The sequence below is a fragment of the Phalacrocorax aristotelis genome, chromosome 3 (assembly GCF_949628215.1).
Source record: "Phalacrocorax aristotelis chromosome 3, bGulAri2.1, whole genome shotgun sequence".
Classification (NCBI taxonomy): Eukaryota; Metazoa; Chordata; class Aves; order Suliformes; family Phalacrocoracidae; genus Phalacrocorax; species Phalacrocorax aristotelis.
Window position 1 is genome coordinate 81347877 of NC_134278.1, and position 27038 is coordinate 81374914.

The 27038-nt window shown below is 39.6% G+C and overlaps 2 protein-coding genes across 6 annotated transcripts in view; one reads left to right on the forward strand and one right to left on the reverse strand.

Annotated features, from left to right (window-relative positions):
* Window positions 1–3117, forward strand: part of REL (REL proto-oncogene, NF-kB subunit) — a 32269-nt gene extending 29152 nt beyond the window's left edge. Inside the window, exon 10 of the mRNA XM_075088165.1 lies at window positions 493–3117. Coding sequence (XP_074944266.1) covers window positions 493–1283 — 791 coding nt within the window. The 3' untranslated portion in view covers window positions 1284–3117. The remainder of the gene's footprint in view (window positions 1–492) is intronic.
* PUS10 (pseudouridine synthase 10) overlaps window positions 1–27038 on the reverse strand; it is a 42702-nt gene that overhangs the window by 4881 nt on the left and 10783 nt on the right. For 4 of the 5 annotated variants that reach the window (XM_075088167.1, XM_075088166.1, XM_075088169.1 and 1 more), the window contains exons 5-18: window positions 26884–26918; window positions 24394–24505; window positions 22632–22693; window positions 19996–20041; window positions 17143–17207; window positions 16016–16101; window positions 13016–13141; window positions 11250–11306; window positions 10237–10313; window positions 10086–10141; window positions 9843–9960; window positions 8625–8767; window positions 7877–7976; window positions 3959–5738 (exon numbers count right to left, since the gene is read on the reverse strand). In XM_075088167.1, the coding sequence (XP_074944268.1) occupies window positions 5700–5738; window positions 7877–7976; window positions 8625–8767; window positions 9843–9960; window positions 10086–10141; window positions 10237–10313; window positions 11250–11306; window positions 13016–13141; window positions 16016–16101; window positions 17143–17207; window positions 19996–20041; window positions 22632–22693; window positions 24394–24505; window positions 26884–26918 (1122 nt within the window). In that variant the 3' untranslated portion in view covers window positions 3959–5699. Of the gene's footprint in view, window positions 1–3958; window positions 5739–7876; window positions 7977–8624; window positions 8768–9842; window positions 9961–10085; window positions 10142–10236; window positions 10314–11249; window positions 11307–13015; window positions 13142–16015; window positions 16102–17142; window positions 17208–19995; window positions 20042–22631; window positions 22694–24393; window positions 24506–26883; window positions 26919–27038 lie in introns of those variants that run through there. The other variant, XM_075088168.1, reaches the window with a different exon arrangement.

The following is a 27038-nucleotide window of genomic DNA, read 5'->3' on the forward strand; positions in this document are numbered from 1 at the left end:
TCTTCCTCCTCCAAAGCCCCAGCCATGCTGCAGCTTCCTCTTCGCACAGGAGAGGGCTACGCCTTCATCTTTCAGCCTTGATTTTGATAACTACTGACTCTGCGCTCAGATACACAGCCCTTCAAGCATATGCTCAGTTCCTGGCCTTCCCTCCTTTTTGCTTGAAATTCTAATACTCTCTGGAGGGTTTTTTCTTTAAGATACTGCTGCTGTTGACTGTACAAACTAAAACCATCAGTTCTTTACTTAAAATGTAGCCGTCACCTTCAGTATTTGCTGTAGCAGGGTGAGGGGATAACTGTCTTGCCTTGCTGCTGTCCAGAAATCTAGGTAGGGTCCACCCTGAAAAGCAGTTAAGCAAGTACAAAAGCACATCTGCAGATATAACCTTACTACGGAAGCAGTGGTTTTGCTTTGCTTTTTACCAGTAGTAATTTTAAAAAAGCTATAAAAAACGGCATTAAAATGCAGTCACGTCTTTCCTTTTCATAGAACCAAACATGTTTCCATCCACACTGATGATGCCAGGGCTAGGCAACCTGCCCAACACTAGTCAGATATACCCCGTCTGCAACCAGATTCCCCATCAGGGCACTGCACAGGTGGGGCCAGGGAAGCAAGACACGCTCTCCTCATGCTGGCAGCAGCTGTACGGCACCCCCTCTTCAGCTGGCAGCCTGCTCAACGCGCACCCACAGAACAACTTCGCGGCAGACGTGCCTCAGCCCGCCACTCAGGGCAGCAGCTCTCTCCCAGCTTTCCATGACAACTCTCTGAACTGGCCTGATGAGAAGGATTCAGGCTTCTACCGGAATTTTGGCAGCACAAACGGGATGGGAGCAGCGTCGTCGTCGACTGCAGACATGCAGAGTGTTTCTAGTAACAGCATCGTGCACCAGACGCACCCTGCCGGCGCCTCTGCTGCCAGCGTTGTGAACATGGAGACCGATGACATGAACTGCACTAGTATAAACTTCAAAAAATATAATCCAGTGTTAAATGCAAGCAATCACAGGCAGCAGCTCCATCAGGTGCCTCCGGCTTGCCTGTCTGTAGCAGCCCCGGGCAGCACGGGAGTGCTGCAGTCTAACTTAGCTGATCCAGCAGTTTACAGTTTCATAGACCAAGAAGTTTTAAGCGAATCAAGACTATCCACCAACCCGCTCCCAAACCAGCAGAATAGCATTGCAGATAACCAGTACTATGACACCGACACTGTCCACAATGACGAGCTTTATCAGTCTTTCCCATTTGATAACATATTACAGAGCTATAACCATTGAGGCAGCAGCGTTGTGCTGGAAGTGGGTACGTAGAGCTTTTTCAGATGGCTAGCTGTGTGAAGAGGAGTAACTTACCTGCTTGGAGTCCCTGCTTTCTCTTTCAGAATGTTATTGTGCAAGTTTCATTATATATAACTTAAGGTTGTATGTTACAGCCCAAAGACTGGTGCCCGTAAAGAAGAGAGGTGGGAGTAGGGTTTGGGGTTCTGTACCATAAAAGTACCTTGTATACATATTTTTAATGCTGTTGGAAAAGGGAAGTGTTAACACTTAAATCTTCCTTACATTTGGGGACTGTAAAAGCTGGCATCTTCAGAAGGGATAAACTTTTTTGTACTTTACTAGGTTAAAATTGGTAGAAAAATAACTAGGTAAGTTAAATTAAAATTTCAAAAGGACAAAAATTGGGGGAAAAAAACCTGCATGTGGGCACTCTAGTTCAGACTCGCCTAAGGATGTTAAAGTTCTACTTAGCTTACTTGAAAGGTTTAGCTTTCTTACCCTCTTTCATATAAAATAGTCTTCTCCTAAAACAAGGCCGTACATTGAATTTTCACATTTTCACCACACTCCATTTGCTTTGAAGGCAAATTGACTCTAAAATTTTTTAATGACTATGTCATTGTTAGATATATTTTAAAAGACCGGAAGGTTTTAGTTTTTAAATAGTGCAGTTCTGTTGTAAATGAATCGCTGTACAAAAGAATGAACAGGAAGTAAGGATTTCTGCACTTCATCCAAAGTGCACTATTTTAAATTACAAACCCCCGTTGCTTTAGGAATGGGACACTCTTATTATTTTTCTCTGTGTGTGTGTAGCTGTGGGTGTGTATGCTACTTTGAACTGCATAAATACATTGAGCCAAAGCATCTATCTATTCTTTCCTCAGGTATCCCAGCAGTTTCCTGCTATGCAAGTGACTGCTTAAACAAAGGCGCAGATCCTGCCTTCCCCCCCAAGAAAGCTTTGGGGCAAAGCGGGAGGTGGTCTTAGTGCAGCCTCACCTAGATACACTGTTAACAATGTAAGACCGTTTCAATCAGTACTAATAACACTCCTCTATCCCCTGTATCAGAAACCAGCACTTCCTCCCTTCTGCTTCCTTCCCACTCTTCCTTCTTAGCCTGAGTTGCGCGATGGTCAGTGGCAACTTGTGGATGTAACTGGCTTAGATAAGACACTCTACTCTGCGTTATAGGGCTTTGCTATTTTATTATTTTTGGGTTTTTTTAAGAAGCAACACAGCATGAACTATATGAGTTATTTCTTAAGTTATACAGTTGCTTTGTACAGCAGATATAAGGCTTAAGAATCTAATTGTTGCTATTTGGAAGTGTAAAACTGCACCAAGGAAAGAAGAAATGGAAAAAACCCACATTCTGATAGATAAAGAACAAACAACACAATTCTAAATCAAAAAAGCCACTTGAGATGTATAGTTGTACGTAAGGCAGAAGGGGACTCCAGAAGTCCTCTGTGGTTTCTAGTGAGGCAATAACTCTTTAAATGCAGTAATTCCTTGCATTCAAAGCAATCAGGTGCTGCTGCTGTAATGCATTACACCAGTTACACAGGTTGGAAAGAATACGCTCCTTAGACAACGCATAGAATACGTGAAGTTGGGAAAACTGCTTCCCCTGACTCTAGGTGCATGATGCAATTAATTGGCTTGCCACGTTTTAAAGCAGTTTTGCCTCACTTGTGGATAGGTCCTCTGTAGTCGTTAAGTAATAGAAAGGCCAAAGAAATAACAAGGAAACCTTGAAATGTGTTGTTTATTCAGTTCTTTTTTTGAAGTTCTCAATTTTAAATATATTAAATATAAACATTTTACTTCATAGAAAGCTCTTTATGGTACAATTTGTTTTTACTGTATAATTAAATATTTTTCAAAGTTCTGTTTTCCTTTGTAAACGAGTTGGTTTGGTAATTAAAAAACTGGTTATACTAAGTACTCAGCTTCTGCAACATTCTCAGATTCATGACATCCCTGACCACAGGAAAGCCAGAGAAATGGGAGAAGGTAGGTTATAAAGCCCCAGGATAAGCAACCTATAGAGTATTTGCTGCTTGCATTTGCTGTAACAAATATTATTGCTGCAATATTCACTACAGATTATGATAGTTCCAAGTGTTTACCTTGTGTTAGAAACTGCAGGCTTTAAAGTTCAAAAAACCCAAACTACATCTCTCACTTTCCTATTTTCACATGATCACTGAACAATAACTCTCTAGAGAGCTGCAGAGATATTTGCATCATCAGCTCTCCCCCCCCCCCAATTTGGATACTTCACATTTACCATTTAAAAAAAAAGTGATTTGGGAATTTTTGGCGGACCTCTACATTGTACGGAGAAGCAATTACACTCAGCATGTTTAGCGTAATCTTTATAGCCTTGTTTATCTGGACTTTGATTCTTCGTGTGATCTCCCTGTCGCCATGATAAGGCACAGTGTATTGCAGACAGAGCTGCAGCAGGGAGTGCCTCAAGTATCCTTGCAGTGTGACAGGCAGGAGCCCCTTGTGCTTCTGCTCTGTTAGTACTGTTTCCCACTTGGAACAGCTCTTCTCATGTCTGACATGTCCACAGTGCAGGCTTGTTTATTCCTCCCCCCCACCCTAGTAGTTTATGGAATTTAAGCTTACTTTGAGTTTCAAGAAATCACATCGATATGAGACTGAAATTCTCTTTTATTTGTTTTCTGAATTCAGTTTAAGTTTTCCATCATTCATGAAACTTCCTTTCTGGGTACAGATGATTATCTGAGACAACTACTCCTGGAATCTGTTGCTCATAACAGCTTTAAGATTAAAAAGAAAAAAATATTGCTGTCTGAATCATGTTCCTATTTTTTGTGTTAGAAAAACAGGAGCTTCTGAACTACCGCTGTACTTACATTACAGTGGACTAGGAAAACAAGTAATGAGAGACAAGTTTTGACAGCCCATCACAGGCAGAGACAATTTTTCAAGATCAGTTTTTAGGACCTCCTTGAAAGATGAATTTATTAATGCTTTTTTGAGCCTTCAGCTAAGGTTATCATGCAGCTGTTCTATTATGGGGTCCTGGCACCACTGAATTGAAGGCAAGACATAGCAGTAATCCTCCCCCTCTTCAAACAGTGGTTTGTCTTGGCAAATATTACCCTCTTTATTTTTCAAATGTTAATTAACAAATTACATTCCAAACCCCAATTTCTTGTCAATAACTCTCTTCTGTACTTCAGGTAAGAAGCATCTTCCTAATGGATTAACATGACAGAGGCCTAAAAGTGCTTTTTCCTAAAGATGTAGGTGGTGGGATCTGGCTAATAAACATAGTAATCCTGCAGCGCAGCTCCTGCTTTGTGCAAAACATTTAAAATAACACAAAGAATACCTCAGCTCTTCCCTGTTCCAGGCAAGTGCCTATACAATGTTCAACTCTTCCAGGCATCCATCCAAGGCTGGACGCTAGAAAGAAAACGAAAGCTTTCTCTCTCTGACTTGTTCTCTCAATACCAACATTCTTCAGTATATCTTTTATTTGCCTTGGCTTCGTGGTTCTTTGTATTCCTATTTTTCATTAGATTTCCATTGTGCACCACTGCCAGGAGTTCCCAATCTTTTTATATATGGTGACTCAGCTGGGGAAATCCTAGGCCTGAAGAGGACTGTAACCAGGCCAGAGCGCTGTTGAGGCTTCAAGTACCTCAACTGCTGTTTCTAGGAAGCATCGCTGATGGCTTTAAATGAGAAAAATTTGGGTTTAACTGGAACGTTTTCCTCTGAAAACTGTTTTTCCCTTTGAAAAGTATGATGTCTGGGAGACAGATTTCCCCATCTCTAAAACTGACACCAAAAAGCAGTCAGCAGAGAGCTGCCTCCCTCATTCCAGGCACTAGCCGACTGGTTTCAGAGTCTCTCTGACTTCTGGGAAATACTCCTGCACAAATAGCACTCAGAACAAGTTAGGACTGGGTTGCAGGTAACTCAGTGCTACCTGCATCCAGACAAGAAAAACTGCACCATCCAATATAAAGAGAGTTTAAAAACAAATCTGGCTGAGGGAGGGTTATTTTTAATTAAAACATTTTCAACTACTGCAGAAAGCATTTGATGTACTGGCTCAGTATACCATTTGCATAGGTTACACCGTTTATCTTAATTGTTCGTTGAAAAGACTTCTTATCAGTACACTAGCTTACCAAAATCTTTTTATGCACAGAAGAAACTGAAGTAAGGCTAGAGATTGAATGAACACTACCTGGTCCAGAGTGTTTAAGGTTGATTCTAAGTAACAGTATCCTTGGGCAGATCAACATGATCCAAATGTTCAACAGAAATACTTCGCAACTGAGCTGTAATACTGTATGGTGTTCAGTAACTGGCTGCTGACAGAGTTGCTGCTTCTTCCTCGTCCCAACTTGAAAAGTTAATTATCCAGGGTTGGAGGCCAGTCAACATCAACAGACTAGAAGAGCAGGCAGGGAAAGAGAGAAAAAAAAAAACAAAAAAAAACCCCAGACTTGGTATTTTACCTATGTAAAGAAACTCACTCTCAGAACTCTATGCTTGGCAGCTATAGGCTAACAGTGGAAAGAAATGGTAAATAAAGGACACTAAAATAAGAGACATGGGACAAGACAAGCAGGAGTCAGTGGCATGAAACAGCCACCTTGTTCTAGGGGCTCTGTGAGTGCCTGGTGAGAGCTCTCTGGGAGCTGGGCTTTCTCCATAAAGCAGAAGCACAGGTCCTTGTACTACTACTTCCCAGCAACATCTGATGTTGTGCTGCATTTACAGCATGTCCAGAGCCATTAAAAACATGAATAGTCTTCATCCTCTACCCATCCTGCAGATGGGCCGTTACGACATGAAAACAATCAACCTGTTGATTGATGCTACAGAAATCACAGAATCCCAGGTTGGAAGGGACCTCAGGGATCATCTAGTCCAACCTTTCTAGGAAGAGCGCAGTCTAGAAAAGATGGCCCAGCACCCTGTCCAAACAACTCTTGGAAGTGTCCAACGTGACCGAGTCAACCACTTCCCTGGGGAGATTAGTCCAATGGTTGACTGTCCTCACTGTGAAAAATTTCCCTCTGATGTCCAATCAGAATCTCCCCAAGAGCAACTTATGTCCATTCCCCCTTGTCCTCTCCATGTGACTCCTTGTAAAGAGGGAGTCCCATCATCTTTGTAACTACCCCTTAAGTACTGGTACATGGGGATGAGATCCCCTCTGAGCCTCCTTTTCTCAAGGCTGAACAAACCCAGTTCTCCCAGCCTATCCTGGTATGGCAGCTTCTCAGTCCTTTGATCATCTTGGTGGCCCTTCTCTGGGTATTGGGAAATATTAAGGTATTGGGCAGTGCAGGCAAGGAGAGTAGAAAACTATCACCTGTCCCCAAACCTGCCTCCTGAGCAAAGAAAACTAGACTAAAAGAATAAGCTGTCAAGCATGATGTGCAAGAATTACCTAGGCAACATCATGAACAGTCATCCTGACTGTTAGTCAAAAGGGACAAAACCTGCCTGATGCTATTAGAAGCAACGTTGTAATTACTACAACTTGGATTATGTCTTTCTTCACCGGCCTCCCTAAGGCCACATCTCCAGTTCCCTTTGGGCATGAACTTGCTCACCCTCTTCCATAAGCACAACACCCTACGCTACCAGAGTATCGCCATTTGCAATCACAACACAGGCATCGCCACAAAGCTTGTTAAACGCCTTGGCTTCAAGGCTGCCTGCGTTAATCATACCCACTCCTTGCCTAATCCACAACTTCATCAAAGGATTAGGCTCTTGGGCTGAGCCTATTAGCAAGATTTATTAGCAAGATGACTAATTATTGTCAGGTCCCTAGAGATCTTTAACAGTTATGTCCAATAACTGTAGTGACACCTATCTGTATGAGAGTAATGCTTATCAGCCTGACCCCCAAGTCAGCTGCTGCTGTTTTCAGAGGTAACTGAAGTGCCCTTTGCAAGCTCTCTTCCTGTATTATCCTACAAGACATGCAAAAACCTGCAAGTCTGTTCTGCAAAATGTTACACATGGGCAGTTTTCGAGAAATACATGAGAACAAGTATGCTGATCAATGGCTACTTGAAATTAAAACATGTTTTAAATAACCTTCATGGTTTGACAAGATTTAATATTAAATCCATATCCTCACATGCATTCTTATAACCAAAACAAATTTGGTTTTTTCCTCTGACTCCAGCAAGTGAACAGATACAACTTCTTGCTGTGTTTGAACCAGCACTGAGAGAAGTTGTCACATCTCTCATATTTGTCGTCCAACCCTGTTTTGAGAAGAAGTGATGTGGTACATGTAACATTGCTAAGCTCTGTTCTGGTGGGCGCTAATAGTAAGTGTCATCAATTCATGGCATGCCCTCCTGTCCCTCCCTGACATGAATTCAGCAGAGGAAGCCTGTCACATGTAGCAGCATGGTACAAACTGCTATTTGTGCATTAACACAATTTTTCTATTAACTGTGGTAAGGAACGTTGATTCGTTTAGAGCAATTCCACTGAAACCATCTCACAAATGCAACTATGTTACTAATTTCCAAGAAAGATAAATAGCAAACAACTTACTTCTACATCCAGCTCCAGAATGTCGGCAGTTCTGTTCAGGAGGGAGCCAATATTGGGCTTCGTTCTTCCAAAGTCTCCATGCACAAATTCTTTAATGTAACTAGAAATACTGGCTAAGGAAAGGTGTATTTTACCACAAAGAAATCAAAAGAAAAAAAAAGAGCACAGGGAAAAACACTCAAAGCAAAAATTGCATCACTTTCTACTCCTAAGCCAATTTACAGTGAACATCCTGTTAAGCCCATACCCACCTTTAGAAGACATCCTAATTCTTGGCTTTTGATTCTAATGCTAAAGCCTGCACTATCGACCTACATTTTCTGTTTTATTCCGAAGTGAGCACTGACTTTATGACCAGACTGTTAACTTTCAAGTAGCAGCAATCTACAGTATGCACTGCAGTGCATTAAATATTGCAGAAAAGCTTATTTTCTAAAATGAAAAGTTTTCAGTTAATTTAGAAAAAGCTTAAATGTGTCTTTAACTAGTACACTTTTATAGCTATCACATACTTCAAAACTATCAGACTGGTGATCACAAAAATACACACACAGGAAGCATCTTTGAATGAAAGCCTGAATGTGAAATTCTGACATAAAAGCCAACATTATGCAGCAACATATGACTGCTAAAGAGCAAGGATTTAGAAACACCGCAGTGGTAAAAAGCAGGAAACTTCCCATTCCCCAAAGTAGTCTAATCAGCAACCTGTTTCATAAATGCATTGTCTAACGGCATCTAAGGATACGTTCCTGCTTGAGTCTTCAGATGCAGGCGAAAATGATGCTCATCTATGTACTGAGATTTCATTGTATGAATAATCCGACATCTTACAGCAAGAGGCCTTCTGTGAAGAACCCGCAGAGGTGTCTTCTGGTCAAGTTTTAATTCCTGTTACAAGAGGTAACAAAATAAATGAGGAAGGAAATGTGCAACATACTGCATAGATTTTGAGAGTTGTATGTATTGTCAACCAATTGCATCTTTTTTGTATTGTATTATGGTAGTTGAGTAATCTTCTTGAGGCAAGACCAATTTTTTCCATGTTTATTAACGGAAAAAAGGACAGCCATCTCACAGGCTAAATGAGAAGGCCTCATATGAACACAAAGTAATGGAATCACAAATACGGAGGAATAACCTTGAAATCTCCATAGTCCTTTCCTGGAATGACTCCAGGATTTAGAAGCTCATGGAGAGCCTCAGGGCAATAAAAAAAAAATATCCCACCCACAATATGCTTTGTCTAAACTACAGCCATCCCCCTAGAAATAAAAGTGAGAAAAAAAAAAACCCAAATGAGACTAGATCTTGTAACAGTCTTTTAAAAAGTTCATTCCCCACCCCCTTTCCCAAATGAGATGCAGCAGTCTGAAAGCAACTTTTCAGGAAGTGAGTGGGCACGCTCAAATAAAAAAGCTTCACAACAGTCATCTCCCTGAAGCATAATGGCTCAAGCCCTCACTTTGAGAATGATTTCATGGCCAAGACCCAAAGGAAATGGTGCAACACGACAAAAACTGACCACACTTCTCCAGCAACAGTATTTCTCCAGCCAGCATTTGGAGAAAGTTCTCGTTAACACTGCGTGCTTGTTACATCGAGCACTTTATAAGGCCTCTTTGCATTATTTTCCATGGATATTTCAAACTCTTAATTGCTGCAGCTGTGGAAGAATTGCTTGAGAGCTTGCAGAAACAAAAGACCTCCTCTGCTCTTTTCACTTTTGCAAAACACTAAGGTAAAGAAAGGGGTGGGGGTGCCAGATTTCCTCCTCTCACATTCACTACTTTTTATTATTTGGTCCATGGGAAGGTCAACGTTATACAATAATTAGTTGTCTTGGCTAACAGCCAGCCAGCTATATTGCTAGCACAACAATGGCAAAGTGGGTGAATGTATATAAACTCTCCCCTAAGACACCAGGCCAGGTACTATATAAATCAGCGAAAACACCTACAGATACCTTGATATCATCTAGAAATGCAATATCTTCCTTCTGTATTGCTTTGTCTGTCCATATTAAGGCACTATAGGTCTTTGTCTTTTCCTCTTCACCTTCCTTCATACGACCAATTGCCTCTCTAAACAAAAGAAATTAATTACTCACATAACATAAGCATAATCATATAATGCTGTGAGCAAGAATGTTTGCAAAACTCCCAAAGCATCCCTTTGAAATCCCTTGCCAGTGATGATAAATACTGACCTGGTGACAAGCTGTAAATCTCGAACCTGTATTTTGTCTGAAGAGTTATTAATTGTCTGTGATATTTAGAAAAAAAAAATCAGTTAGCAAAACTGCTCAGTTAGAGAAGAAACGCATGCTTTATGAGTTCCATGAGGTGCAAATAATTTACCTGCTGAAGTCCCTTCATTTCCTCAGCAGTAAAATGTATTCTACGAGGATTCACAAGCTCAATTGCAAAGGGCCTTCCTGGCAACATGCACAGTCATAAAACATAAAAACATGTTGTTCTAAATTAACGTTTGAATTTATGCAGTAAGGTTGGAAGGTGTGAAGATTGTTTGCCGTTATGCAAACAGGGATAGGACTTGCGGGTTTAGCGATGTAGCATCAGATGGAAGGAAAGAAACAAGGGACTTTTTTTGGCTACTAAACCCCAGTATCAGCAATAAGTGCAAATTACGACTTCCCAGAAGACATCTTGTACAAGTCTGTGCTAATTAAAAAATAAAATAAGAAAAAAGTTAATTAGCTTATTTTCTGTCACCTACAGCAATGCCCAGGTGCAAGATGATGTTAAATCCCGCTCCCTAAGCTAAACATCTGTTGCAATAGCTGCACTTTCTGCGCTCAGGGCCAGGGATGATCCCCAGTATAAGCAATGCCAAGAACTACACTACAAATCAGACAGCAACTGGAACACATCGTTGTTCATTTTGACTTTTTCTTTCCCTTCTTTCTTTGGCTGTAGTAGCTTCAGCATATTGGAAAGCAACTGACTTTTAAAGGACCCAAGTTCAAAAAGAAAATAAAGCTTTTCCACTCCCAAATGACAGTGAGGCAAAGTAGAAGGACCCAACAGAAAACAAGACAGGAATTAGTCTGACAGAAATAGCTTAAAAATAGGAAGTGAATAAAATAAAATACTCCTAACAAGCTATGCATTTCCATGCATCTGTGCAGCCAAAGACACTGAAAAAGGGCTCCTCTTTCAGCTGGTTTGATGAAACTGTTCGGTCTTTGGGAATAAATACATAAATATCACTAAAACGTTTCCGAGATAAAATTTCAAAGCATGCCTAATCACACACTTATGCACTTAGCACTCAGCAAGAGCTATTAGGGTAGCTTCAGTTAACCATTTTGTTTGTTTCTGTGTTTCACATGGGATGTTCCAAGCCTTACCATTGCCTAGTGTTCTTACATCCACATCTTCTCTTCCAGAAGAAGAAAAATTAAAGCCTGTAAGAGATTTGAACAAGGGAGGTGAGATTTTATTTTGCATTTTCAATACTCTCTACAGCTTTTAAAGAGGGAAATATTTTATTTCTAAACTTGTTTGCAAATATACTTTGAAGAGCTATCTTTATAAAATGAAGCCTGCACTGATTTTGAAAAAAATCCGGGATAGTTATGGTTCATTGTATCAGGTTCACAAGTTTCTTGAAGAGCACTCCTAGTTCCTTGGCTTTAACGTGACTGCGACAACCCTGGAAATGGCTGGAAAAAAGCAGTACCATCCTAAAGGAATTCCACTTATTAATTTTGTTCATTTCTTACCCAGCTAATTCAAGTCTATGAATAAAATCAAACTGAGCTGTCCTCCTCCAAAACAGAACTTTTTATCCTAAATACATCCAATGGTTTCCAAAGATTTCAAAGAAATTTCTGCAAGTCACACACACCTGGACAAAAGAGGAAGAAAATTCAAGTCCAAACTGAAAAGTAATCTCCGTGTATTTGGTTTTCTCATCTTTCAAGCTACAAAAATGCACTATTGGGTATTTAGTTTCCTTCATCATAGCCCTTCCGCCTTTAAGCTTTGCCTGATGGAGGAACTGGGGACCAAACCCTGCACTAGAGGTAATTTTGCAGTTCTACTCCAAAGCATCTCTGCGAAACTGATGGTTTCAAAATTTTTCCTCCATAGGGAACATATAGAGTGCATAAATATTTCCTCAGTTTTTGTTATCTCTCATTTCTCTGCTAATATTATGGCAGCTATATAACCATCTTCCACAGTCATGAAGCTTTATTTTGGTCAGACGCTATCAGAGTTTTCTTAGTTGGGAATGCTCCAGACCCTTAATCATCTTCACAGCCCTTTGCTGGACTCATTCTGGTACGAACAGGTCTTTCTTCTACTGGGGAGCCCACAACTGGACCCAGTACTCCAAATATATCTTCCCCATACTGAGTAAAGAGGAAGGATCACCTCCCTTGATCTACTAGCAATAAGTCTTTCTATTCGTTTATATATCTTCTCAACGTTACTGCACATGCACTTCTGGTGGTCACCTGTGGTAATTCTGCAAGCTGGAATCAGGTGTTACATAGTACCTGGACTAAACACATGGTTTGAGGATTTTCCTCAAACTAACATATCCACTGGGAGGAGGGAGGAGAGGAGTTTTTTCCAAACTAATATTTACTGCTATTTTTCCTTGGGTCTTCTATGTCTCTAATACCATGTCTAGATAATGACAAATGATGGGAAGTGATTATTTCATCTGGATAAGCCTTTAGCTTGTAGAAGTCTATGCACTGGAGAAAATAAATCAATCAAGGTAAGAAACATGAAGGGGTTGAAGGCCAGGCAGATATTGTGGAACACTGATGGCAAAAACCTTCTTGTTACAAGTCATTTTATGAATTGCTAACCATTAAGTATGGCAAGACAGAAATACTGCCACATAAAACCATGATATTTGCATCATCAGATCAACTGAGGAAATATTTTAGAAGGATAAAAGACACTGGATAAAACAAAGCAGTCATCTAATTTCTCACAGATCATAGCTAAAAAAAGTTTACAGGTTTGGACTTGGAAAGATTAGAGGGATAAAGAAACACAATTTTTTCTATTACATTCTTCTGTTAGTAGCTACTACAAAAAAATATTCTAGTAATGATGAAAAATACCTGTGGTAAAAGATCTCCTAGATACTTACTATCTGCTTTGAATTCTGCAATTAGATGCTCTGAAATCAGTTCTTCCACTGAAGATTCCAGCTTCCGCTCCCCATCAATAATCCAGGGAGTCTGAGGTAAATTCCTTGAATATTTGTTGTATCTTCCTGTAAAAAACAACTACGTTACCCATAATCATGCTAAAGCAATGGACAAAAGCTCCAGTACTGCACAGCACAACACATTTAACTTTCATCAGAACTTTGTGAAAATAAATTTACAGGCTTAAACTTGTTTTATGGCAAGAGCGTTACAGCAACAGTATGAAATGTGTGTTGCTGCACCTATGAGAGTTTCAGTATCCGAGATGGCCAGCTTAAAGGTAGACTTGGAGAGCCAGTTGCTTCAGGTATACCCATAGAAACAAAATTATATAGCCTGACATGACTGGGAATGAAAACCCAGAGGTTCAAGTGCCTAGTTTGACACAACTTCATCCCAAATGGAATATTTTCTTTCTTTTTTTTTTTTAAACCGTGGTCTTTAACCAGCCTCCCATATACCAGAGAAGGGCTATACATATGCCTGTCCACCAGTGTATACGTGTCACAAGTGAAGAAGCTCCCACACCCCCTTGTATCAATTAGTTCAGGTTTCAATCCAAGTTCTGCCATTGTCTGAACATTTAACAAAAGAAACCCAAACTTAAATGCTTTGGCTCATTACAAGGAAAACCGTGTGAGCAAAATGTCTCAGTAATGAACTAGTACAAATTTTGAGAACCTTGAAAAGTTGCCATGTAAAGAGATTGCCATCCTCTGACTGATTCCAGTCATAGTCTCGTGTTATGTCACACTAGCATGCTGTCTCCCATGACACGACTGCTATAAACAAAGAACAAGTCTGACACAGGTGACCACGATGAGCTTTCTTATTGACAGGTTTTATAAGTGAAAATATGCACAAAACAAGGAACTCATTCATAAATAATAAGTTACCCCCCTGCACAAACAAGTTTCAGTCTGAAACCTTGCATATAGAAAATAAAAAGGAGTTCAAAGTAGCTATGTATATTATACTATACCTCTGCCATCTCAAATTTTTGGTTTTCAGTTATCATATTTTCCTATTTCTAACAATGTTTCCTTCTTGCATTTTGATCTGCAGAAAAACTCACACAAACAAATGGGGAAACTGACTAATACCGTTCACTGGGGCAAATAATGAAAGTACTATGACTAATCATTCAGAAGTCAGCTTCACACTGCTAAATTCTCTTTCCGTAAAGTGGAAAAAGGAAAATGATTTTTTTCTCTCAACTCCCCATTCTAATTGTTTTAGCTTTTGATCTGAACAAGAGTGGGTTAAAAAAAAACAGAAGGTGTTTCTTGGTTTGACAGCTTCTCCTGAACCTTTAAAATAAGTTGGGGGGGAATTGTTCGGCGAATGCCAAAGATAAGGTCAAGAGGGCAATACCAGCTCTGAAACTGTGCTTACAAATTAAGATCCCATCTCATTTAAACTGCTATAATAACACAATAGCTGCACTGTACTCAATAAATTCTTCTATTCTGGATTTATTTATTCAAAAATTAAAGATGTCATCCTGCCAGGGTTTTTTGCGTTTTGTTTGGAACAAGCTTTAAACCATAAATTGCAAAACCAGTGTTAAATCACATGCAGAAAGCTGACCCTCTGTCTCTTTCTCTGTACAGATGAATTCCGCTAAAACCATCCAACAAAGCAACTGAAAAAAACCCAGTGTTTTTGGAAAAGGCTAAAAGACACTGTATGTCTTGGATTAATGAAAAGGTACATCTAACTGTCTAATCAGGAATTAAAAATAAGAAACAGGTATGTTTAGAATACTAACCAGCCTGCCATGAGAGTGATCACTTTTGCATTTTCTCTTTTAACATTTTCCTTTAGTCAAGATTCGTACCATCCTTTTAAACATAGTACATTGGATTAAAATTGCAGGGTTTTAAAAAATAATCTGTTGCATATATTTAAATAAGTGGTTGTTTATACACAGGACTAGGGGAAGGGTAGATAACTCCTGCAGGCAGGTGACAGAAAAGTTGAATCGTCTCAACTCAGGGACATCGAAAGCTGTTGCATTATATGTCTCACCCAATTATTTCAGATGCTATCTCTCGGTTTGGAGGGGGGAACTTGCAAGAGCTAAGCTTTCTAGAATTTAATCTTTATTAAATCCCATTAAGATTGGCAGTTTTGGATGGAACAATATGCAGGTAAATCCAGATGGTGAAAACCTCTGAATCCAGATCAAAATCCAAGCAAGTGAACAGCACTGCTGGGAGCTTATTTGGCGCAGAAGGGCCTTTCCCAAACCTTGTGCTTATTATGAGGGCACATATTACACCTGCAGGATTTGCAGGGATAAAGGTTTTCCAAAGGAGAGACCAAGCTTTGACAACAGGGCAAAATTCTTCATTTCATAAACTGGTTCTGGATAAACCCCCTTAATAAGCAAGGGCACAAAGAAAGTAATTTTAAATCTCCATATTATCCTGTGCTGTCTCTAGAAGAGAGAACTCTTCTACCTCTCAAAAAAACCCAAAACCAATAGCAAATAAAAGCAGAATCTTCTCAAATATCCAGAAGGGAGGTGTGTGCATGCTGGGAGCAGTAGAAGTGACATGCTCCCCTCCTGCAGCTTCTAACACGGGAACCCAACCTTGGCCCCGACACAGCTCTCTGCAGCTCCCACTCCCCTTCAACCACATTCCACCACACAGTCTCCAAGTTTAAATTCACAATGAAAGAGCAGGCAAAGTTTTGATTTTAGCACGTTAATTTGTAATTTCTAACTTTTGACAAAAATCACGTCTTCAGAAAAGTCAAGTACAGTTTCTTCCCCTTTCAAACAAAGTCCACTCTTATATACAGCCAGATTTGTTTCTTTGCTTATACTTAATTGCAGGAATCAACAAATAGCAAGAATCTCCTAGGTCTCGCAGCAGTATGATAAAGTAATGTTTAAGACAACACAGCAGCAAATAAATAGATCATTTTACCAGCCACAAAAAGTGCACCATTATTGCACTGAATTTCCAGAGCAACACAGAGGTTCTTTGGTGAACTTGGGGGACATGGAAAATACCTGTATAAAAAAAAGATTAAAAAACACTAGTAATACCAGAGCATGCTGGAGCATCACCATACCAATAATGGCTTGAAAGACGATTGTTTCAGTCACACAAAACACAGCTACAGTATAAACTCAATATTCACATTAAAAGCTGGAACACCAAGAAATGGATAAACATTAAGCAAATCAACAACATTGCATTCTGCATTGCAAATACTTTTTTCAGTCTGTCATCGAACATTATCAATGTATGACACTCCAAAGCGTGCTAATAAGATGCACCATACTACAGCTAGAGCAATAATGAAACTAAATACTGAATGAAAAGTATCTTCAGGATCTACTGCTAAATCTTTGCTGGTAATCAAAGAAAAGAGCTTGAAAGACTTAGGGCAATTAAGCACAGTGAACTACAGAGAAGGTGGCTATTGATGTCTTCCCAGTGCTTGTGATTTTTACCATATTGCAGCACTTGGTGTTTTCCTAAAATTCAACTCAACATTTTGGAAATATGGAAAAAAGTCTTGCTTGTAAAGAGAAGCTTGCCTTACAAACTCTGAGGTTCAAAATACAGGAGGAAGTTCTATGATTTCTAAATCTCTTCTGGGGTTTTGGGGATGTTGATTGAGATTTTTGAATGGAAATGATTGGCAATACTGTAACAAACTGTTTTCACTTCTAACCATTCCAAATCCCATGCAAGCCCAGAGATCTGCAGTGATGTACTGCCAAAAGCACAGAGCAGAACTGCAGCTCCCTGAATCCAGTTTCTCCTCTGTGCAGCTCCTGAGAAAATCAACCAATGCAGCACTTTTACAAATGGGAAAAAAGACCATCATTTGTGTGTGGCTTAATTCAAGCATTTTAATATTGCTCCTTAAATAAAAGATCTGGAATGACATTTTATTACCAGAAGAATGGAAAACGCAACACATTTTAACCAGTAAACTAGCAGAATTTAAACAACCGCTACTCACCCACCTAATATTTTCCTCTCCATCCTAATTCTATACAAAAGCACAATACTAAGAACTAGTTTCAGTATATACTTACTTGAGAAAATCCTCTTCTTTTATCTTCTCTAGAGCTTTTATAACTGCCATTCTAGTGAAAACAGACTGCAGAGTGAAATAAAAAAAATGAGTCAAGAACTAAGAGAAGCTAAGAAAGGATATGCCTAAGGAATTAAAAAAACCCCTATAACATACACACCGTACGCTTCTCACAACATAGTTTTTTCACTTGTGTTTTGTGTTGTCTTACACCTCAAAGCAACTCTATATCAGCAAGAACTCACTGTGATCTTAACCCCATCTTTAATAGGGCAACAAAGAGCAATAGGTAATTTTGCCAAATTCTGTTCAGGTAACTTTACTCACAATATGAAAGCAATACAACTAATAGAGTTGACAGACTGGAACATAACAGTTATTTAGTCATAGAACTAAGACTTGCCCCTTTCTTTCTAGAAGACACGTACGAACAGTAGTATGTTTCCTCACTCTGTTTTTACACAGAAAAAAAAAACAAGTGCCACTGACTTCCAGCAGGTCTCGAGTTACTGTCACACTTCCAAATAAACCTAGTCCAGCTCCTTGGAGTATTCAATTGCTAAGTCTGCCCTTTGGTTAGCTGAAAGAAATGCTAAGCATATCTTTGGAAACTATCTTATTTCAGATGATATATGAAAGTGTGCAAAAGCAACAACAAAAAAAGTAGTGCTTGGGAGCTCAGGTCTAAATTTGCAAAATAGATTAAAAACAGAATCAATGAACAGAAACCTAAACCAGCTTCCCAATTTTCAAGAATTAAGTATACCTAAGCCTCAGCTTTTATCTCAGTGACAGTAGGCAGCTAGTTCTTCTGAAAATAATACTACTGAGCAGTTATCAGTCTATAAAGTTCAAAAGTTCATTCACGCTCAGAAGGGCTCTGAATGGTAGGGCTTGGCAGTTCCCAAACTGAGGAAGGCAAGAAACTTCAGTGCCCCGAGCTACATCAATTCACCAGGGTGAACCGAGAGTCAAAGTAGTAATAATAGTACAATAGTGGCAGGAGCCACGACTGCTATCCTCCATGCATAGCCAGGTACTGCTCTTGATAACTCCAGTGGGGCTAAGGCAGAAAACACAGAATTTAGGTTCCTAGAACAGGAGAAACAAGTGTTTTAACAGGTGAGATGGGATCCTACTTTAGGAAGACTGTGGACAGTAGAAGGTCTCCAAATGAACATCCTAATCAAAGCATGGTCAGCTAAGACATCAAACCATGTTGTCCAGGGTTTTCTCCAGTCAGGTCTTGAAATCCTCCAAGGATGGAGCCTGCACACCCTCTCTGCATAGCCTGCTCCACTGTCTGACTGTCCTCATGGTAAAAATCTACTCTGAACCTCTCATTTCAGCTTATGTCCACTGTCTCTCACCCTTTCACCATGCACTGTGATGAACTGCCTGGCTCCCTGCTCTCAGTAACCTTTCTGCTGGTACTAGGGGGAGATTCAGTTGTGTCCTCCACAAAGACTTCTCTTCACCAGGCTCAACAAAAGCCCAGGTTCCTCAGCCTCTCTTCCCAGGGCATATGCTCCAACCCCTTGACTGTCTTGGTGGCCATCTGCTGAATTTCCAGTTTAATTATGTCTTTTTTGCAAACTGGATTGGAGATTTAGGAAAAAAAACAGTGAAAAATACCAGATCACATGTTGGGACAATTTGCTCTAACACAGAGCTCCTGGATGCCTTCAGGAAAGCTGCTCTTTCTAAGCATGAACTAGAGATACTAGCACTTCCTTTCCTCACTGAACAGATGAGGTGGAAAACCCTTAAACTAGCATCAGATTTAAGTAAGTATCTACAGCAGATGACACAGAAATTTTCACTCAGAACCCCATTCTTATACTGCTTCTCTGATTAACACAGCCCTTGAAGCTAGCTTCAAGCACAGCTTTTTGGTCAGGATAAACCTCTGATGACTCTTCAGAGTTGGTATTTTTTCCTTTAGATTCCCCTACATCTTGTTGCCTATATGATTTTAACAGCCAGGCCCTGCTGGTTTAACTCCTTATGGGGGATTTCCCCCCTTTTAAAGGAAAGCAATGCAGCAAGCGGTGAGTTATAACAATACAATCCTTCTAAAAAAAGACTTGCATTTATTGGTCAGGTGGAGTAGAGTAGGCAGAATTCCTGGGTCAGACTGCCTCAGCCAAATGTCGGTAAAAAAGAAAGAATAAAAGGCCTTGCATAGGCTTCTGATAGAAGTTACTTATTCTCCTGATCACATCCACTGTCCTACTTATATCAGTTTCTCTCCAACTGTTTTTTTTTATTATTCTTATATGTCCTCTTTTCTGTCAATGATTGTGTGCGTGCTCAGGGCCTGCAACAAGTGGCAAGGTCCCTTTTCTTTCCTTCCCCCCCTCCAGAGGCAGACAGGATAAAACCATCCTGCAAGTATTGTGTCTTTCATTCAGATCAGAGGACATGAAAACTGCAGTGTGATAATTCTCTTTCAGCTGTGGAGCCTCATCTTCACAATGTGACTTATCTGAACTGTTTCACCCACAGAGAGCTTGAGGATCATCTTTTAAGCTACTTTTAACACATGACAATCTAATTCCTAGATCTTAAGGGAGGTATTTACAGAGAACGTTCCTGAAATTATAGCCTTTAGACAGTCTGGAAATGAACAACCTAAAGAAAGACACTAAGTGCTTCATTTTCCTAAGCAGAAAAATGTTAACTGAATAAAGGAGACAACTTTATTTTCAGACAACTGAAAACTGGAGAGATTTTTGATGAAGGGAAACCAGACATTAAACATTGACTGAATACCCAGATAAATTATTCATTGCAGCTACTGCTGAGAAAATCTGAATGTCAGAAGATAAATACAACAATGCTGAGATCCTACCTGTTTGTTTTTCGCTGGTTTGAAACAGTCTGGACAGGCTGTGGCTCTAAATACAGAAACAAAAATTAGCGGCTACTCTTACAGAAAAAGAAATAGACAGACAGACATATAAGCATGGCATGTACATGGCCTTTGTACCAACATGCCCAATATCTCACTCCACAGCTTAGCACAGAGCAGATTTTAAAATTAACTTTATCCCAAGCCACAAATGGCAGGTGTGCATTGCTTGATCTAGAGAGAAATCATGGATAAAGCTGTGTAAGCCTCTTCTGCTCTGACCAACACAAATGTGTCTCAGCTTTGAGATGGGATGGAAAAGCACACAAGAAGTTTAGCTTTCAGTCCTTTCCAATCCTTCTCAATAAAGGTAATGATTAACGTGTAAGTTCTGTACAAAGTTTGCTGACGTCTTGAAATCTACACTTGCTGTTCTTAGACAATGTACACTGTAAACTAGAGATTCAAATCGCTGCTTCTGGATAGGAAAATCCAATTTACTACATAAAAAGTAACCCCAGGTGTTCGATACCATTTGTGCTTTGCCTCTTCAAAAGGAAACTCTTGGTTGTTTCACGAAAGTGAAAGCTAAGTCAGTGAAACACTTTTTCTGAGTACCGTAGAGGAAGTTGCTGTTCCTATTAGTGGATTTCTATGTATGCAGTTAGAGATTATTTCTAGCCTACAACTCAATTTATCATTTCTTGCTGGTGCTTTTCAACACCTCTATAACTACTTTAGATTCTAAGGAAGCAGATCTGACCTTCTGCTGTTTCTATAAAAGCAACTTGCCTGGCCAGTTTGTAACACAAAACACAAATTCTCTCTTCCAGAATTTAAATATCACCTTGCGTTTAAACATAAATCTCCAAGTATAAAGTAACAAGTGTCAATTCAATCTTCTGTGTCAAACCAAGCTTCATTTTAGTACATCTACCTACAGATAATTGTGTAAGAGCAGCTTGAGAGATGAGAAATTCTAGATGCCATACTTGGAAATCCCACCCAAAAGCATACCTGGAAGACTCCTTCAAGTTGAGACAAGGTCCTGCTCTGCTTCCACAAAAAGCATGACTGTCATTACTAAAGCTGTGACAATTGCCAAATTTACCGTGTTTACACTGAAATCAAACCGTTGCCTCAGAATATGTCCAGAGCCAGCCATTCACATATGCAGAATGCTTTGCGCCTGAGAAACTACTATGTAATTAAATTAGGTAATATGCTGTGACTTCAGAAAAATGTCTAAAACCTTAATTGCTGTTTAAGTATGCTACAAAGAGAAGGCAAATAAAGAGATATTGTCAGGTCACATGGAATAAACCTGAGGAGATGGACTGTGGAATGGAACTTCTTTACAGCTTTCACCTCTACAACTATTCTGCTTGGAGTGCTAACATTAGCACTGTAACACGTTCAACATCAATATTTTTGAAACGTCACAAAAAGGATGGAAGGATGAGCTGCAAATAAGAGCTGAGAGGTTTCAGAGGAAGGAAGAGCACTACAGAAAACAAGAACTGATCAAGTAAAATTAAATAAATAAGAAAGAAAGAGTGCAGGATCCAGAAACTTTTGAGGTTTTTTGAGTTGATTGCAGATAACATTATCTAGAATTGGAGCTTGGCCCTACTACTTTCTCACCCTTTTGCCCAGTCTTGAAGAAGCTGGAAAGGAAAGATGTTCAGCAAATACTGGTAATCAGTTCTTCCTAATACCCAGTCTGTCACCAAGCATGCATTCCCTCACAACCCACCCCAAGACAAATGAAGGATGCAGCTGTTGAAAACCAAGAAGGTGGCAGCTTAGGCAATCAAAGACCACAAATTGCCAGAAGGGGTAAAATCAGGGTAATATATAAAGGCTGTGAAGGAAATCTCTAGCCTCAAGAGATGAAGTCACTATGCAACCGGGAAATCAGAAATTCTATGCCCAACCTCTTTCTATGCTAAGATTTAACTTGCAGTAGGAGGGCAAGTAATGAAACTGAGTGAAACCTAAGTTTTCCAGGAAGCATCAGCAAACAGGAAGAGTGAACATAATTATCCAGAATATACTACTGCTAGGTTTTGAGAAATCAGATTCAATGGTAGCTAAATTCACAGAAATATTTTGCTTCTTTGTGTATAGCAAATGCTCTACTGGGCCACACCAAAAACTATGTATAGTGGCCAGGGAACTTCTGTTTGTTTTCATCAACAGCTAAGTTGGATTAACTCACTTCAAAGCCTTCCCTCCCATCCATGTCTCCTATAAGAGCAGGAAAAGCTAGGCATGGCCTCAGAAGATTCCCCCACCTGCAACTACGTGGTTTGAATTTATTTTTTAAAACAATATGGCTACATTGAAGAGGGTAGTGACTTTGAAAAGAGCTGAAATTGAACAACTTATATGAATGTTCTCCTTCCATTTCAAATCAAAATTCTGGATTATTTTGTTTATCGGCTTTAAAGCACAGAACTAATCAGAGAGAGATGGCGTAACTTTAAGCTCTGCAACTCTGAATATGAGGAAGCTTAGATGCAGGCCCCATTCTAGTTTATAAACACTGCATATTCTCATCTGTAGCAAATCCAAACCAACAATGTTGCACAATATTTAGATAAAGATCTTTTGTTATTTATATAAAAACTTACAGGAAATGGCACTCTTCTTCTGTTTCTGGGTGAGCAAAGACCACGCTAACTTCAAACAAACTCTAAATTAAAAAAAAAAAAAGAAAGAAAAAAGGAAGGTAATACTTTATTAAACAAACAGGGAGGATATTCTCAAGTATCCTTATTGTAATATTAGGAAAACAGTAACGAGGTAGACAAAAGAGAAAGTAACCCGTTTGTTCTACAAATCATCTAAAGACATTAAAAACGTGTGCCATAAAGGCATTTGCATTTCTGAAGTAACCAAAGACAATCTGAGAGCACTTCAAAAATGTGAGTGACCTACGCATCATAGATACCGGCCCCATTTTGCACAGGGGGAACCGAGTCAGAGACTGGGTATGCTCAAAGCCTATTACGGTCACTAAACTTGACAAACCTGCTGGGAGAGCAGGGCATAGCGTGGGATAAAGATAAAAACCCTGTAGTAGTCACCACTGTAAAATTTTGTCAGGGGCTTCATTTGCAATGACTGGATGGCCTTGGGGCAAAGAAAGGCAACACATCCTAGTGGATTGACAGCTAGACCAGAAACTCTAGTGTAATCTCAGTTCTACCCCCAATTCCCTCTTTGGCCTTGGGCAAACAACACTCATTACTTCTGTTATTCAGATACCAGAATACCTCAAGAGGGCTATTGAAAAGATTGGCTAATATTCAAGTGCCTTGTAGATAAAGAGCACTAGACAAGTAACTTTTATGGTACAATGATGTCTGGAGTGTCTTCATGCCTGTTGTAGAGCTTTTTCTAACTTGGTATGTAAGAAGTTTGTTTCTTCTTGAATCATCTTCAGGGTAACTGAGCGTTTCTTTCTTCACTAAGATAAAAGGGATATTTTCAGTTAGCACCCCTGGGAAAAGACAATCTGTAATTATTATGGAAGCCAACAAACCAACCTACAGACTAAGCGAGTCTAGTCCTGGGGTCAGTCCTATGGCTGATGACAAGTAAAACCTGCAGGCTGCCTTGTCCTCAGCGGGAATTTTAGCCATGTTTGCAGAAATTTTACATTCAAGATGATGGTGTTTCTCAATTTATCTGGCAACATCTGAATGTCATGTTCAGTCAATGCATTTCAGAAACATTTTAAGAATGTTAGTCAGAATCTGAAAGTTGAAAAAAGGATTTGAAAAAACATTTCTGTTGCCTACTTAGAGGTATTGCAGGTTCCAACATGCCTACCTCTAGCATTCATTGAAGTGAACAAGGACCAGTCTTTCCTCTTTCAGTATGTTTCAGAAATATATTTTATCCACAGAATTTAACACGCTAACAACCCAAACAATTTATCTCACAGAACAGCAATGGTGCTGGCAGTAACAGGAGAGCAAAAGAGGAATGTATGAGCATTCCTTAGCCTCTGGAAATGAAAGATCCTAGAAAATGAGGAAACTGAAAAAGTATCATTGATAAAACGAAACTGGCAGCCCAAGAGCAAGAGACAGCAAACCACTACGATGGTTCCATAACATGCAATGATCTATGTGTACAAAAATGAAGATTGGTCCCTCAGTATTGAGACTTGGAGATCTCTGGTTAAAAAAACTTCTCCCCTACAGTCAATATACGAAGAGTGCAACTTGTTTATCGGTTAATGAGGGAAAAAAGTATATCTTTTTCTTTTTTGCCCCTCATATATGTAAGTGTGTAAATGTATATATGCATGCACAAACACATGTAAAAAAAAAAAAACAAACCCCAGACAGAGAGAAAAAAAGTGTGTTCTTATTTATACAACACCTTTCCATCAGCAGGAACACCCAACTCTTCTGACAACTGGGGATGAAAAATCCACTTATAAGCTTCTTTCAGCTGAACAATGTCATCCTTTGCCAAGGAAAGGCCCAGTTTTCTGAATCACATACACAAAGAATTAATAACTTGCACAGGAGTCTGTCAAAGATAGTTACATCACATATAGCGTTTCAAGACAAACATAAGTAACTAGTCCCAGGTAAACAAACAATGCACGAATAAAAAATGGACAAAAGCATACAGACCATGGCATGAAAGAATGAAAGGCTGTTCCAAGACCTCTTATAATGGCACTGAATCTTTGTATTGAATTAACAAAGTGTTGAGGAAACATTAAGGCCAGATCGGGATTCCAGGTAAGATGCTTCCCAATGAACACATAAGGGTTTGGCAGGGAGTAGCTAAAGGTGTAGCTACCTGAGCTACAGTCAGCTCAAGCCAATTTAGGACTGTGTTGCCTCCACCCTGCCTCTGGCCATGCATTCCTGCCAGCAGTTGCATGCTGACACTACACAGCCTGGTAAGTAATACCAGTCCATCGACCCCATTTATAGCAAACCCTAATCCACCAAAAAAAGTTTTGTTTTTCAGCCAGATCAGTGAGATGATCAGCACTCTGGGTCACAAAAGCACTTATGTTAACACAAGAAAGACAGAAGGTACACGCAGATGGAGACAAGATCCTAGTTCAGCCTAAGTAAACTGAGTATCTGGATCCTGCAGGGCAGCTTGTGCAGCTGTGCTACTTGCTAGGGAGCCTCCTGTCCAGCTTCCACCCTAAATAATATCTTGTTTTGCCCTGTTTCTATTTGCCAGTGTTTTTTTCACTAACATTTAAAAATAGAATCTTTTTTTCCTGTGTAAAAGATTATGCACTGAGGGAACGCATGCCATAGCTCCATGCTGATCAAAAGTTACAGAAGTCTTTCCAGAGTCTACCTGGAGAAGAGCTGAGGAAGAGGTATGCACAAAAATCCTTTGTTAAAAACAAAACAAAACAATCCACCCCGAACATTAGACTTATTGTTAAAAGGGTGACCCAGTCCTTCATAGAAGGAGAGCATGAACTCCAGTGGGCACAAATTCCTAAAAGGAAAAGCCAAGATGACAACCTTAGTTGACCTTGCTGGGTCAGGCTCAACTACCTCTGCAAGTACAAGACCAGGCCTTGACTCCTATGTCTTTGCCTATGGAAATTAAACGGAGCAGAGGTCTGTGAGGTGAGCAGCATATGATTTCAAACCACTCAGTTGGAACTTACAGAGCAAAGGACGTGTCCTTCTATACAAATGGCACCAATGGTAGGCTATGTGGGCAATATTTGCCCTACAGGGTCTCATCTTGAGAGATCAAGCAATTTGATGAAACAATTGCTTTTAAATTAGTGTCAAAGTAGGAAGCAATTCAGCAGCTTTTAGTCTAGCTTTCTATTAATATCTTGAAATGCTACTTCCAGCCAAGATGGCTTCCACCAAAGACTAGTTCAAAATCCTCAACTAGCTTTGAGACAAGTGGTTTCTTTCCTTTAGCCCACAGAGACAATTTATCTGTTCAAAATGGCTCTAATATGTTCATATTTGGCCAGAAATGGGAGTATCCTGGAGCAGACAAAGAATCAGGCTACACTACTGACTTTTCACCATTATCTGACTAGCAATTTTCAGTCCTTGTTAACGTAAACTAAACCTGAAAAGGTTGACATTTCATTATGTCTTCTACATACAATAATATTTTGGCTTACAGATGGTATCATGGCAACCTCTCAGGACCATTAAGCTAAGTCAGAGCTGTCCAGTTGGACAGAAAGCCTGCACTCCAAGCTGAAATGCCACATCCTAGCTATAATCACACTATGAGGCAAAAGATATAAGAAACACAAATTAAGGTCAAACCAGGTAAAAAAAAGAAAGAAAAAAAAACAAAAAAAAAAAAAAACCAAAAACCAAACCAGCTGCCATCTTATCCTTCATAATCGTCAAGTAAACTGGACAATAGGATCATAACAAGACTAAAAAAATCAACTTCTTGTCTGCTCAACATTTATATAGACAAATGGTGTCTATATAAAAAGAGTTCGTCAGACATAGAGCAAAAGCTATGGATAATAAAAAAATAATTTAAAAAAAACCCAAATAGAATGACAGCACATCCCAGTTATGAATTTCCTTATGATTAGTTTTGAAGGTACAAAGTTAAAATCTTGGCCAAGGACATAGGAAGTGAGTCTACATATTCCACAACTGTTAGCAGAAGTACCTTTATATGAAAACAACAATCTTGACCTCGAAAATATAGCATTAATCACTTGGTTAAAATTTTCTCTTAACATACATGTCTCAGCAGGGCCACTGCATAAGTGGTTTCTCATTTCTACTATGCTGGAAAAAAGTTATAGTAAGAGTGTCTCTCCTTTCTCTAAATCTGGAGAACTCTCTAACAGAAGTGGTATGAGGGTTGCCAAAAGAAATTACTCACCCCATTTCCTGTTTTACCAGCAGCCAAGCAGCACGCTATAGGTCACCAGCCATGCCCAGGAAGAAGAAAGAGAAAAAGAATTTAAATGAAATTAAGGGTCAAAATGCCCAACAATTTGAAAGACTGTTAGCAGAAGGTAAAATGTTTTAAAAACT